General features: G+C 43.3%; 1 protein-coding gene across 1 annotated transcript in view; it reads left to right on the top strand.

Moving 5' to 3' along the window:
• Positions 1-697: 697 nt before the first annotated feature.
• The window catches only part of LOC134145131 (pre-mRNA 3'-end-processing factor FIP1-like), a 28,778-nt gene continuing 14,394 nt past the window's right edge, over positions 698-15,081 (top strand). The window contains exons 1-9 of the mRNA XM_062584335.1: positions 698-896; positions 1,418-1,457; positions 4,388-4,472; positions 5,804-5,910; positions 7,013-7,071; positions 8,151-8,261; positions 10,885-11,015; positions 11,856-11,980; positions 14,123-14,228. Of these exons, the coding sequence (XP_062440319.1) occupies positions 803-896; positions 1,418-1,457; positions 4,388-4,472; positions 5,804-5,910; positions 7,013-7,071; positions 8,151-8,261; positions 10,885-11,015; positions 11,856-11,980; positions 14,123-14,228 (858 nt within the window). The 5' untranslated portion in view covers positions 698-802. The remainder of the gene's footprint in view (positions 897-1,417; positions 1,458-4,387; positions 4,473-5,803; positions 5,911-7,012; positions 7,072-8,150; positions 8,262-10,884; positions 11,016-11,855; positions 11,981-14,122; positions 14,229-15,081) is intronic.

Genomic DNA, 15,081 nt, shown 5'->3' with positions numbered 1-15,081 from the left:
TCAGAGTCACCTGAAAAAACCTGTACAGTTGACTCTCTTACCCAGCAAGAGGAGTTTCCAGCCGCCGGTGCTTAGCAGCCTTGCGGCCAAGGGCGGCTCGCCCTGCGGCCCGCGGTAGCTGCGGGCAGGGCAGCCCGGGCGGGCCCCGCTCCCTCCGTGCCGCAGGCCCTTCGGCGAGCCGAGCGCGTGCGCAGCGCCTCTCTCCGCCGGGAGCAGACAGCGGGGGAGGAGGACGAGGCGGAGGCCGGCAGGGGCCGCCCCGAAGAGATGCTGCGGAGGTAACTTGCTCCCGGGTACGCGCCGTGTAGAAGCTCCGGCGGGCGGGACGAGCGGGCCGCGCCGCGCCGGGGAGGGGGGGCGAGGGGGGCGTCCCGCTCCCGCTCGGCGCGTGCGCATGCGCGCGCTGGCGGCGCATGCGCGCTCCGCGGCGCGGGCCTGCGCAGCGGCCGGCGCCGAGGGCGCGGCGCGCGGCGCCCTTTGTGGCGGCGGAGCGGGCGGCGCTAGGGCCCGGCGGCGGCGGCCTGCGCGCCCGCGCTGGGGGGTCTCGCCCCCGCCGGGAGCCGAAGAGCGAGCAATGGCGGCGCGTTAGCGAGGCCCCTCGCGCGGCGCGGCGCGGCCCGGCGCGGCGGCTGCGGCCCTCCCCGCCCCGTGCCGAGCGCAGCGGATGCGCGCCTCGCCCCGCGCCGCCGCGGCAGCCTAGCGGGGCCCGGGGCGGCCGCGGCGGAGGCCGCTTCTCCCCCCTCCCCCTCCCCCCACCGCCTTCCTCCCGCTGCTTCGCGGGCCGCGGGGGAGGCGGGCGGCCATGGCCACCGAGCTGGAGCCGCCGGCGGCGGGCGCGGGGCCGGGCGCGGCGCCGCTGGAGGCGGAGGAGGACGAGGAGCACTGGCTCTACGGGGGTAGGTGCCGCCGCCGCCCGCGGCCGTGCCCGCGGCGGGGCGCGGCGCGGTCTGGCGAGCCCCGCGGCGGGGGCAGCGCCCGGGCCCGCGGGGCGCTCCGGCACCGGCTCTCCCTCCTCCTCCTCCTCCTTTCTTCCCCCCCAGGCGGGTTCGTTTTTCTCACAAACTCCGCAGCTGAAGAGCTTTGCACCCCCCCCCCCCCCCCCGGTGTTAAAGTTCTCTGGAGACCTTCGCATGCCCGCCAGGCCCTTGAGCGGGGGCTGCCCGTATTCCCCCTCTCCCGCCGCTTTCGGGATAGGTGCCTGGAGTTCAGTTGTCAGCGGCGACTTCGCTTGTGCACGTAAACTTTGTCCTTTTTTGTTTTTTTTTAAGCTGCTCTCTTACTGAGGCTCGTTTTACAACGTTAATTAAGGTTATAACGCATTGTCACGGATAGGTATTTCCCCAAGCACTCTTTGTGCTGTAAATTTGGCCCGTTTCACTTGAATAACTTTCTCTTTTCAATATTATTGTTTTGGCAGATGACACCACTGGTAAGCAAGAAGATGGACCAATTTCTGGGTGAGTCCTGAGTCTGTTTGTTCATTTTAACAATACACACAGGAGAGGATCGTGCTGTGTGGAGCGTAGTTCTGTGACTCTCTCAGCCCAGTGCTGTTGCCAAAAACAGCAGTTTATCCCTTTCCCATCTGGTCATGCCCAGCCCCCTGCTCGGGCTGGCGCCGTATTTGTGCTTTTGGGTGGTGAACTGGATCAGTGATCGCAGTTAAAAACTAAATTTCGCCTGCTATTGATTAATTTTAGATCCGTTGAGTTTCCTGGTTTGTTTTCCTGGGACAAAGAAAGGTGGTCGAGGGTTAGACTTTGTGCTCACCTGGTGTTGGTAAAACAGTGGCTCCTTCTTTAAGCTTGAAAAGCTTAAAAACCGTGAGCTTGAGTTAAGAAAAGCTTAAAAGCCTTGAGCTTGAGTTAAGACCTTGACCTGATCAGTTCAGATTGGGTTCTGTAAAGTATATGGTTTGGTAGTATAAAGTATATGGTTTCACATAAAAACTCTGGAGATAACTTAATGATCTGTGTCGCTTTCTGTGTATGGGAAGAACTGCCTGCTTTTCTTGATCAGATTTTTCCTGTTTGTAGCAGTATGTTTTGTATCAGGAGAGTTTTTTTTTTTTTTTTTTTTTTTTTGTCTGCAGAGATGTTGTCTGTGAACAATTTTTGGATATAGTCTGATTTTCAAAAGACTTGATACTCACTTGATTTCTGTGTGCTCGGCACCTTCAGAAGTTCAGCGTAACGTTTACTGTCTTCTGAGGTCATTTCGAGTCTGATACCTGTGAAATTTCTGTTACAGATATTATCTTCTGTTATATTGTGTGCTTGAGGAGGAACATGAATCCACAAAAACAGATTTTCAGCTTGTTACATGTTTACCTAAAAATATGAATTAAGCTTTGTGGGAAGGAACATTATTTAACTTAGATGGAAATTTACTGCTAACTTGCTTAAATCTGTTGTTCCTTGTCACTCTATTCTGAATATAGTTTTACTTTACCAGCAGAATTAAAGATCTGAATTTCTAGCAACTATCTCCAATAACTTTAAAGTATTTGAAGGCCATGTATTATTATTGGTCATGCTAGCTCTTTTTTTTTGATCTTTGTACTGCAATGAGAATGTTCCTAAATTAAGAACAGTGGTATGTTCTAAGAAAATGACTCTTTGTTTACTACTTTAACTGTTGCATCTCTGTGCATCTCTTTGCTTACATAGGTGTTGTCTCTATTGATGAATCAGAAATCAGTGTAGTGTAGGATACAGTATCTATTAACATTGCTTAGCTTGACAGATGCATTAAATGCGAGTAGTCTGTGAAGGATGCTGTTATATTAGTGCAAGGGAATATGTTAGTATGTCAGCGATGTTAGCTGAGATTTTTTTTGCACACAGTTGATGGCTGTGTTCCTCTCAGATTGTTCATTCCCTGGAAGCAAACAGGTTAGGGAATGACTGTTACTTAGCAAATGTGTACATAAACTCCCAATTCATAAATTTTAATGCACACCCACAGATACTTCATGTGACTTGAAGCTGAAGGTAATACTTGTCGCTCTTCCTTCACTCAGTCATCTTGGATTCTAAGAAAATTCTGGGATTGAGGTTGAGGCTATGAGTTGCTTTGATCTGACAAACAAAACACGAAAGGTCTTGGAGCCATCTGCAAAATTTTCTCTAGTGGTACATCTCTTCATCCTTATGTCACGTCTGATCTTTCCGTAGACGCCTCTGCTGATTTTATATCTAAAAGCATCTTCAACTGTCACCTTAGGAACCTGGCAAAAATGGGACCTATGCTTCCTTGGTCAGCTGCTGAACCTTCGTTCCTTTTTCTCTTTCACCTTGGTTTTATTCTTTCTATATGGGGCTTTTCTAATGTGGGAGCTTCCTTGACTGCTCAGATTGTTTGATTATTTGTTCTTTTTTTGTGCTCAGTGACTACTTTCTGAGTTGTGTTAGTGTGATCTTTGTCTTACTTGTTTGGTGTTTTCTTCTCCTACAGCCTGTGTTTGGATTCTCTTAGGTGTTACATATGTTTCTTCTCTTTGAAGATAATCCTGTGTATGTTTACTACCAGATACAGGGTTTTAAGTTAGTGAGAAACTTTTTCTCCAAGTACTGTTGGTAGAACTGGGTTTTCTGAGCCTAGAATATTGGAATCCTTTCTTCTGAAAAGTGAGAATTATTTTGAAGTTCTAGTACCTTTTGCCTCTGACATCAGAGAAAAAGATCCGTGTTTGTATTTTAGTTTTGTAGCACTCAGCACAGTCTTTTCTAGTATGTCAGTTTGACTTTTTTGCTTGGTTAATGCATAAAAGAATGCTAGCATTTGTACCAACTCTAACCGGAAGTAAATCTGAAAATGGCCATTGCTGCATTAGCATTAATTTGTACTGAATGAGAAAATTGGGTCTGTCACATTTTCTCTAAGTAGTTCAAATTCAAAACAAGTGTTTTTGTAAAAAAGGCTAAAATCACTTTTTCCCTGATTTCTACTGGACAGATGTCCGTATTTCTTACAAAATACCTGTATAATTGTCAGCAACCTGAAGGACAGGTGAAGTTTTTCTTATGCAGTGGACAGTTAATCATGGTCTGTTTCCTGTCGGTTGTGATTGTGCTGAACCAAAATTGGAAGCTATTATACCTACTGCTTATGTATTAATGGTTGACTGATGTTTGGCTAGGCGGCCTTGCTGTCTGTCTATCTGGCACTCTTTGGAAATGCTAAATTGACTCTTTCCAACAAAAGCAAAGCCAAGCAAGAATGATTATTTTTTTTGTCATATAGTTGAGGTAACTGCTGCAAAGTAAACATATTACATGAATAAAGCCATTGTATGAAAGTCACCTGGGCAAATGCTTTAGGAAAGTTTGTAGGTAGACCTCCAGGTCAGGCTTGTCCACTCATTTCTATCTGCTACATTTACTAGACATGCAGAATCTTCTCATCCTTTGCAAGATGCTCCTCAGGAGAACCGGCCTGCCAGCAACGAAGACCGAGAGATGTCACAACATGTATGTGTTCCACTGTAAAAGCTGGAGAGCTATTTTTGTGTCTGAAAATACTTGTGGTTTAAAAGGTCTTAGTATAAAGATGCTAGTACTGCCAAATATGTTACATTTGTGCTGTAGGAGTGTATTGATAGTCAATTCCCATTGCGATCTACAACAACAGGCTTCTCTGCTCAGCCTGACTTCTGTAGTGGGTACAGTAGTCGTCCCTGATCTAAGGGCAATTCAAAAGTACCATTTACGGTATGGTGACTTCCACTGAGGAAGTCAGATGAAGGCTTCTGATGCTGCAGGCTGTTGACAGGATGAGCAAAACAGTATTTACTCAGTATTTACTTACTATGACTACCAAGAGGTCAGAAAAGTATGGAGAATATTGGGCTAGAGAGCCTGCAGAGTTAGGATTGCTGAGGATCTAGTTCTGCTTCACCCTCAGGCCTCTTAAATGTGATCTAATGGCCCACCACTGCTGAAAGAGTTAGGGGGAGGTTTTCTTCCCCAATCCCTCCTGTCTTTTTTCCTGCCACTGTGGTATGTTAAGAGAACTCGGAGAGATCCGACAAGCCCATGTGCCATGGAAAAGAAGGGAGGATCAGGAACACCCTCCCCGTACCCTTTTTTTAGTGGTGAGGTGTTAATTCAGCTCATGCATCTTATGAAACTGTACTGTTGGATATCTGGAAGATGTCCTTTGTTTTTATGCCCCAGAAATAAGGGTATATTTTGATCACAGTACAGTGCTATGCTGGAGTAAAGAGCTGCAAAGTTCTCAGTTAAGAGACTTGAGGACTGAATGTACTACATAAACCAGGCAGAGCTCCTCAGCAGCTTCCTGTTGCAAAGGTTGCAGTGAGAAAGAATATTTGCTCCAACATCCTTAAGTGAAGGCTGGTGAATGCGTTTAGGCAATTGTATTCATGATTATATACTTTGACTGTGGACGTCTGAAGTAGGTATGTTAGGAAAGCCCCAGCTGCTTTGAGGAGTAGGGGGGAAGAGCTGTGGGATGTGATGCAGTTCCTTGAACTGAGATTAAACCTTCTCCACCTTGAGAAGTCTTTTCTTAGTTCTGAACTAAAGTTAGCTCTTCAAAAGGCATAGCACTTTCTTTCTGGGGAGCTATCAATTCGTGTTGAAGGCGGGTTACTTTCATAGTTTCAGCCTCTAGAGGCAAATCTTTGCCAGCCTTAGACTGAAGTAGAAAGTGATGTCTTGATATCAGAATCATTCTAAAGTCCTTCTTCCTACAAGCTTTTTAAAATATGGGTTACTATCCAGGAGAATTCCTCAGTTATAAGTATTAATGAGCATCTGTTTGTTTTCATTATTGCTAGGCTCTTCCAAGTGGCGAAGATGACGAGGAAGACAGTGATAGCGACAGTGACGATGATGACGTGAAAGTTACTATTGGCAATATTAAAACAGGAGCACCATCGTATATGTATGTGTTGCTGCTTATGGTGACCATTTCTGTTCTGAAATAACTCTATAGCACTTCGGTTCATTTGAAAATTGGGAGGAGAGCTGATCTTCTGAGAGGTGGTAGAGTCTAATGCCTAGAACACAGGACTGCGATTAGAAGCGGGCTTCTCTGTCCTGGCATTGCTTGTTGGAGAATCTATCTGTAAAAACAAACAAACAGAAAATTCTAATTCATAGGTACGCTGTTGAAAAATTAACTATTGCCAAAACAGTTGATCAGGCAAAATCAAAGGCAGGAATCTACATTTAACTCCTCTTTGAAAATTTCAGGAACCAAAATCTGTAGTGTTAAGAATTAATGTGAGTGCTGAAGTTACTAAGCTCTTTACCCATTCATGCTTCGGAAATTATGAGGCTGAATTTACAATCCAGGAAATTATGTCACTAACTTAAAGTTCTCCCTAATTTGCATTGAATAAATACAAGACAATATTTTTACTTGCTGTTAGCAACCTTCCTCTTAAGGAAATGGCTTGCATGTCCTTTGCAGCGTATTCTAATTTTCCACTTCACAGATAATTTCCTCCTCTTTTTGTAGAGGTGGTTTCAGTTTGCTGGATTATTCTGAAAACCAGTGCTCTGCCCAGTCTGTTACCAGCTCACTAGATTCTGCGAACATCCTGTGTGTAATTTGCTGCTTGCATCTTTTGCTTCTCATTCTGTGATGTGTGTGCAGCGGTAATTTCTATGGTGTTCAGCTTTATGTAAATACTTGGTTATAAGTAGGTTTCGGGGCAGAATGGTAACTACCATTCCTTGAAATACCTTTTCTTTCTTCATCAAGGCAATCCTCCTGTATTCTGTTGTTGGTTGATATATATATATATATATATGTTTGCTGGGTTTCCATAAGATTAGGGAGAGCTATGTGGCGGTTGAATCTCAATTTTAAGGTGTTGAGGATTTAGTATTAAAAATTGCAAAGAAGCATGAATAAACTCAAGTGAGCCTTAGTTCACTTTGTCTTTTGAAGGCTATTGAGGTTTGAATATGTTTTGAATGAGAGACTCAAACCAAGTAATTTGTCAAAATACCAATGCAGTGATTCTTTTTCCATATAGGGGAACTCCTATGAATCTAAACTTAAAAACGGGTAGAGGCTATGGAGCATCTGCTTCAGGTATTGCTGTTACTTTTATCCTTCATATTTTGGAATATTTCTTTTCTTAGTACTGGCAGCTGGAGCAGTTGCAAACCTTGTTTCTTATTTGGAGGCATTTGAAATAAGTACAATTTATTTAAAGTAGGAGTAGTCAGTGCCTTTCTTGAAGAGAAGCAGTCTTTCTAGGACAGTCTGGTGGCCCACAGTGCTGTGGAGTGATAGCTGGTTGATTACTGATCACTGAACAAGCTGACTATAATTCTGTTTTAACTGGAAAAAAATTGCATTGATTATTACTTCTATGGTCAAAACACAGAATATTTCTGAAATTGCATTGGGGCCAAACATTGTAAGTTGCTTAGAGAAGAAATTTTACTCTATGGTCAATATACTGAGCTGCTTGCAGGTTAACAGGCTAAGAAAGAAACAGACTCTGGCCTTGAATATGAACTGGAATAAGATTCATTCCTGCAGATGAGCTTTACCTCCTTGTTCAATTTAATTTGTACTGTGTGTTGGGACTTAGATTGCAGCCTACCTCTTGGTTGAGATTGTGCCTTCACAGTCTCGATATTCTTCCTTCCATTTCTCCCCTTCCATTTCTCCCCTTATGTAAATGCTTCTCTTACGATTGAGAGCAGGCACAAATTTGCCTTAGGGACTCTGTGTCCCACAGGTCTTTGACTAGAGTTTGTACATTGTTCACTTAAGAATGATCCTGAAGCAGCCTGTTATAAGTAAATATATGTGTCTTTGAAGGGAAAAAAAAATACAAATTTTGCCTGGGAAAAAAAGGGTTTTCGTTTGGGGTAGTCTTATGCATGCTCTCATAGTTTGCCCCATTGTTCTGTAGTAGCAATCTGTATTGAACTTGCACCTCTGCTGTTCAACTACAGGTGCTGCACACTCTTGCCATCTATTTATAAAGCAACAAAAAAAATGTTTTTAATAAAAACTTGATTGTGGTTATCTACATGCTGTAAAGCCAGCATTGAATTCACAGTAGAGATTTATTCTTAACCAGAATAATTTGCTCAGCAAATCAGTGGATTAAACGTATTGCATTAAAAGTAGTAACAGTTTCTCTTTTTCCAAAGCCAAGTTGCAGCCCAAAGGTATTGATTTAGATGCCGCAGGGAATATAAATGGATTGCCTGTTATAGAAGTGGATTTAGATTCATTTGAAGACAAACCATGGAGGAAACCAGGTGGGGCCTCACAGTTTCTTGTGGTAAATATTTTCTGCAGTTTTAGCTGTTTCTTTTTAATTTTGCTTGTAATTTCTGTCCATGTATTGCTGCTAGGGAAGGAGAAAATCTGAGTAATTCTGTTTGCTCAGCGTCTGGTATCCATCAAGACAATTACTGACTTTTACTGATCATGCTGTGCCTCTAGATAAAATTGGGCTGCATTTCCTCTATTAATTTAAATTCCCTAAAGAAAACGGCTTTTAAAAAATAATTTTTAAATTAATTCCCTAGTTCCCAAAAAATGCTGTGCTTGTGTCAATGTGATAATGTTTGCTCGCCTTAAAGTCAGTTGAGTGAGATGAAGATTTGAATGTTGATGAGATGCAGCCTCCTCTTTGTGTTCAGCAGCTTGCTTATTGTATCTCAACATGGCCACACTCATGTTCATCCCTGTGCAGCCCTCTTACCTGGGCCCTGGGGATGTCCACACTTTTGCAGGGAAGTACCCTCCCTGCAGAGGGCAGTGACAGTGGGGATTAGCACAGGGCTCACATGGTGATAGGAAAGCCATCTTTTTCTATTGCATCCTCCTGCCCCAGACAACTGAATAGCAGGAAGGAAAATGCTAGATAGTGTAACTGCCCCCCCCCCCAAAAAAAAAGGCTGCAACTTTTCTTCTGAAGAGGCAACATTGCCTAAATCTTTTCCAGATCCTGCCCCTCAGTGCCTGAGTACATGACATTGCTTTCCCATTTTATTTCTTGTAGATCATATTATCTAGACTGCTTGACTGTTCAAATAGTACTTTGCACAGCAGTTTTTAGTATGTACGGGGTTTCTTTTGTCTTCATATGTATTTGGGAGATTTTTACTGCAAAGCAACTCTTGTATACGACAGCTGTAAGATGCTACAAGTAATCTTTGGGGGGTTTTTTATCTGAATTTGATACAAAAGTAAATGATGAAACCAAAGAGAGAAAAATTTTTGCTGTGCCACTCATAAAATGTGTTATGACAAGATGTCAGCTGAAGCAAAACATCCATTTGCCTCTCCCCAGATAATTCTTATCCCCACCAGTCCTGTACTTTATCTATCTTTCAGAAATGTTATGATAAGTAAGTAGTGCTTTTACAAGTTTGCCCATGGCACGTATTTACTATCTCGTGCACACTTGAAATAGAGGGCATCAGAGTACATAATAGTGCAGGTAACTGTTGATCTGTCATCCTATCAAAATAGCACTAAGCACTCTGTGACGAATAGGAGTTAGTAGAGACACCATAGAAAATGTAGCCTTTCTTCTGCAGGGGATTTCCCATTGGTTATGAAGTGAGAAAGAGGGGGCTAGGAAGAAAAGAAGTTAGAAGGAGAACAATGAACTGAAATTCAGAGGTAGAAGCATGGAAATCATTGTGGTCATGCTGACATCCCTTGACCAAAACGGCTCCAGCTGGCCTTAAAACAGTGTTGACTTGGAGTATGAATAGAGGGAAGATGTCTGCAGAGGTGTGGCCTGTAAGTTTATATTAGATGGCAAGTAAGTAGCTTCTTACTCGACAGCCTTTCAGGTTTACATCCTGTATGGTTAATTGGTCAGCAAGGTGATATCTTTAAAGGGAGGAAGAAGAAGAAATACAGCATGGAAGTACTGATAGAGGGCTAACAGATATGTAAGTGTCGTGTGGCTGAGCGGTGTTGGTGAAATTTCCCTGTTTGAGTGGTCCAACAGGAAGAGCAGCTTACTAGAAGATAAACCTTGCTGCATAGATCCAAGCTTAGAATGGCCAAACAGTGTTTTTGCTTAGCCCATGTGTATCAGCTTCTTGTTTTATAATTAGTCTGGTGAGGAATACCTTTGTGAAGGACATTTCAGTAGAGCTAGGAGATGCTTTATAATGCTTTCTATTGTGAGATATGCCTTACAGAGTCAAAGCTATGTTTGTCCTTCTGCATCTATGTTTTCTTATCAAGCAGTTTGTGGCCACCTTTCTTACTCAGCAGTGTTTGTACTGAAATGGCACGTTTTCATGGGATGCTAAATGTGAGAGTAAGCCAACCATCTTGGAAGACTGTAGTCAGGATCATGACTGAACTGTAATTGCTTGTGTAGCCTGAGCTGTATCAGTAGAAAGCTTCTGCTTTAGTCCTGTTTCATCCAGTGGGTGAGTTCCGGAATCTCTGCTCAAAACAGCAAAGACAATGATGGTCCGGAGCAAAAGGCAGCGGCAGAATTCTGCCGAGAGGAAGGCTGTGTAGCACCGTCCCATCTTTGCAGTGGTAGCTGCAACTGTCATTCCTGTGCTTTCCCCAGCTCTCAACTCATTCATAAAATGGCAAAAAAACACTCTGGAAAGTCCAGCTGGTGAATAAATGGTAGCAAGCTCTTAATAGCCTGTATATTGTATGTCCCAAGCAGTCCCACCACTATTCAGGCTGTAATCCCACTCCCACCCAAAGATGCAGCCATCTCTGGGATGGCACACAGCAGCTTTCTGATAGAACAAAGTAGAGAGTAAACTGCTCTCTCTGCAGGTTTTGGGTTTTATTTTTTTTCTCTCCTAATTCTTCATTTGAGCACTTACAGGACAGTTAGTGCAAGCCTGCCCGAATCCCCTTGTTAACTTGTACTCCCTTTGTTAGGTGCTGACCTTTCTGATTATTTTAATTATGGATTCAATGAAGAAACATGGAAAGCTTATTGTGAAAAGCAGCGACGACTTCAGCTTGGACTAGACCCTGCTCCTCCAATCAGCACTGAAAATAAAATCACAGTAGGTGATGTCACTCCTGTGTATGGCTGCAGTGTAACTGGGGCTTGGTTTTGTGGTCACGTAAGTGAGAGTATAAGAACAGAAGCTAGCTTAAAACCTAACTTTGCAATATTCCTTCCATTGGTGAGAAATACAAAAACGTACTGTAAAAAACTAAGCATCTCTCCTAGGAGTCTTTCCTCACCCTGTGGAAAGCAGAGCTCCAGTTATCTGCCAAATTTGAACTGCTGGAATAACAAGACTTGAGTGAATTTCCTGTTGATACCCTGTACTTCACAGCTACCTACCTTTAGGGATGTCTGGTCTGGAGATCCTGTGGTTATGAGAGAGAAGTGTAGAATTACTGGAACCATGTTTTCAAGGTTGATCTGTAGGTCAGCTCAAAGTCTGAGGGGATCTGTGCATCTGTGGCTGTTTTGGTTGTTGCTGTTGACTGCTACAGTTGTGTGACTGCTTTCTGTGTTTGACTGCATTGGCCACCACCCTTTGCAGAAGGTCATCAGGTAGCCAACAGCTGTTAGACTCTATTTCAAACAACAAGCCGAGAGTATGTGCCACTATTTGCACTTTTGACTTAAGAACCACATAAGGTGTGACGTTAACTTAATAGACTTCTAGGCTTCTGAGGGGAAACAGCATGGACAGCAGGCCAAGGCTGGAAAAGCCAGCTTGTTTACAAAAATGTGTGCCTGTCTGACCAAAGAATAGGTTGCTTGTTTGCAAGAGCCTTGTTGATTGGTCTTTGGTGGAGCCCTTTTCCTCTGCCGCGGGTTCATCTCTGCTGCACCATTCAGTTGAAAGGGAAGGCATTAAACTTGTGTTACGTGTTGTATTCCTTAGGTTCAGCAAGGAAGGACGGGAAATGCTGAAAAAGAAGTGGAAAACAACATCATCAAAACGGAGTTCAAAACGGACTTCTTGGCTCTAGTGGGAGGACGCATGAAGGCTGGACCTCCTCCTAATAGGTAAGAGATGATTCAGACAAAAAAAAAAAAAAAAAAAAAAAAGCCTGGGTATATTGTGTTCTTCATAGGGAGGAGCTGGGATTCTGGGCCATATCAGAGCCTCTTCAAGCCTGAAAGAAGCAGCTTTTAAACTGTACTGGAGGCTACTCTGTCACAGCTCCTTCAGCAGTGCTCTGCTAAGAGTTGTGCAACCCCTGACTGCTCATTTACCTGTCCTTGGTGATATCACTAGCATAGTGCTGGATAAGGAGGGAAACCTGTACCCCAGCTGGGTACTCATCTCTGGGAGATAATAAACCGAGGAACATCTCTGGTTTGAGGGTGCACTTTGCTGGCTGCTTGTGCTTACTTGGCTGTTCTTTCTGCAGTGATGTTAATCTTTACTTTTAAGTGGAACTGGCTTACACATTTGGCAGCTGATGAGAGGAGAGGTTTCTGAACCTGTATGTTACACTGCTAGGTGCATATGAATTAGTTATTTCTTCCAATGAGAGGATGCTAAAGGCTGGGCAAAGTAAAATGATTGAGTCATTTTGACTGGCAGCTTCTGCTGGGAAATTCACTTTGGCATTATGAATCTGATGGATTTTATCAAAAGCTTCAGAAAAACAAAGCTACGTGACACCAGAACAGCCAGAGGTTTTGGGTTTGAGTGTTTCTGTTATCTTACTTTGTTTGCATTCCATCTTTTTCGTACCTGTCTTGCAGAAACCAGTCTTTCATCTCAACTTTCCCCTTTTGAAATAGAGCTTTGTCCAACAGAGAGCCAACTATAAGCCTCACATATAAGCTTTAAAATTATGCTTGGTCCATTTGCATATAAGCACTTTGTTGGCATTTCTGTCTCTCTTCTTAGTGTCATCAAGCTGATCAGTTTTGTTTCCAGCTGTCATGCATCTCCTCTGAGGTTTTCAAAACTACATCAGTACAGAGCAAGCTGATCTTATTTTAGCTATACAGCGTTTTTGTCCGTTTTAACTTGCAGTCTGATTTTTGCGAGTACTGACAAAAGTTCTGCAGCAGAGCTTTCTGTTCAGAACCAGATGTTTTGTCAGGACTAGGAAGAGAATTCTCATAAACCACATCATAAAAATTATGGAATTAAAGATCAGATTTATTTTTTGCTTAATGTGAGAGCTGATTTCAGTAAGAAAACTCATGGCAGCTAGCCATTTTTGTGTGTTTAAATTTCCCACTGAGATAGAAAGGCCTACTGTATAACTGGCAAAAGTGCTGACCTTTCTCTGCCATGATTAACTGCAGGAAAACATGTTAAGGCCATATTTATACAAATCTGGTTGTTATATGAACATAGGGTGAGTGATTCTTAAACTTCAGTTGCCGGAGTTTCTCTCTCTCGTAAAGCCTTTACTTGTGATGACCTTACAACCAGCCAGCTCCTATAGAAATGTTCTTGCCTTAAGTGTGATCTGGATATGGAGATGAAAGAACATGGTGAAATGCAGGTTCTCTGGCAGATTTCTGCTAGTGTAGCAGTGAGCACTGTTTTCTGCTTACGTGAATATACCTTTGTTAAAGGATATAGTTTTGATTTCATTGAAGATAGCGGCAAAGCTTACTGGCTTTTAATAGGGGAAAAAAGATAGACCCTAGGTAGATGGAATAGAAAATGTCAGACAATCTGATCACTATATGAGTGGTATCAGCAATGGAAGGTCAGATAGAAAGGAATGGAAATCTCGGCTGATAACAGCAAAGGCTTCTCCTGATAAATTCTCTCCACTTTCGTTGAGTGGAGATTGAGTGGAGTACTGGTTGATTCTGTAACTGTTGTTCAAATCTGGAGAATGAATAAAGGATTTAAGCTCTGAACTGGAGTGTGTGACCTGTATCATTACTACAGTACATGATTCCTCTTTGGATCGTGTTCCTAGATATTTGGAGAGACCTAACTCACCCCTGCAGGCAGAGCTCAAATTGCTCAAAGGAGGAAAGAAGACTTCTCTTTAGTCTCTTGTCCAGTCTGACTTCTGTCTGGAGAGATTTGTCTTGAATGGAAAAGAATGTATGTGACCTTTTTCTTTATGTCTGCCAGTATATGAGAGAGATCTGTCTGATAATGGGGAAAACTGTTCCTTCTAACGTTTTTGAACCTAAAAAGATGAATCTAATTTGTACTAGGAAGCTGGGCGGGACAATTGATGTGATCGGTGGCCAGGCAGGCACAATTAGGAGAGTAGAAGGAAGACGTCGTGATAAGCACGCCTCTGAGGAAAACCCCATTCAGGTAAAAGTTTTGAACAGTCTTGACAATTTTTTTGATGCTGCTGCACTTTTAGTGAATCCTGAGCAAATGTTTGCACATTCCTGACTTCTGCAGAGCAGCAGATGTGGTGTATCATCCATGTTGGGGTATATTCAGGTACCATTCCCTTCTGCAGGTTGAAATAACTTCTGTGTTGTAAGCTTTACTTTACTAGGAGGTAGAGTTTTGTCCCTTCATGTACTAGCCTTGCTGTTTGAATGGTAAAGTCCAAGTTACTCTTGTCATCAGTGCTCCCCGAGTATTTCTCAGGGTGCTGGGAGGCTTCTGTGTAGATCATTCCCTTCCCATCTACTACCCCACTGCTGTTGAGTTGGAATCACCAGTTCTGCAGTGGATGACTTCTAGTTGGACAACTTCTTACATTCTTTTACTTCAAAGTAACATTTAGACTAATCATTATTAGACACTGCCCACATTGCAGGATTAGGGCAGGCCTGTATTACTGGATAGTGTCCCTTAAAAAAAAAAAGTGGTTTAAAACTGTACCCAGTTCTGATCTCGCATGACCAGTGTGCGTCCCTCACATATGGATAGGCTTCTTAGTAGGGAGGTGCTAGGCATGTTCCCAGGACTTTCTGCCAAGAGTTTGTCTCTCCTAACCACCTTCCTCCTACCAGCCACCCTCCACTGCCCACAAAAACCTCAAATATGAAACTTTCTCCCTGCCTACACACAATTCCTGTTTTTCCTTTAATATATATTTGTGTGATCTATTTATATTTTAATGGCTAATTTTCAAGCTATTTACTAATAGTGGCCTAAGAGTTTGTGAAGAGAAGGAATTTGCTGAGAGATAGTTGTTGTTCTTCCCACT

Source organism: Rhea pennata, chromosome 11, assembly GCF_028389875.1.
Source record: "Rhea pennata isolate bPtePen1 chromosome 11, bPtePen1.pri, whole genome shotgun sequence".
In the NCBI taxonomy this organism is placed as follows: domain Eukaryota; kingdom Metazoa; phylum Chordata; class Aves; order Rheiformes; family Rheidae; genus Rhea; species Rhea pennata.
This window is presented reverse-complemented; position numbering and strand designations above follow the sequence as displayed.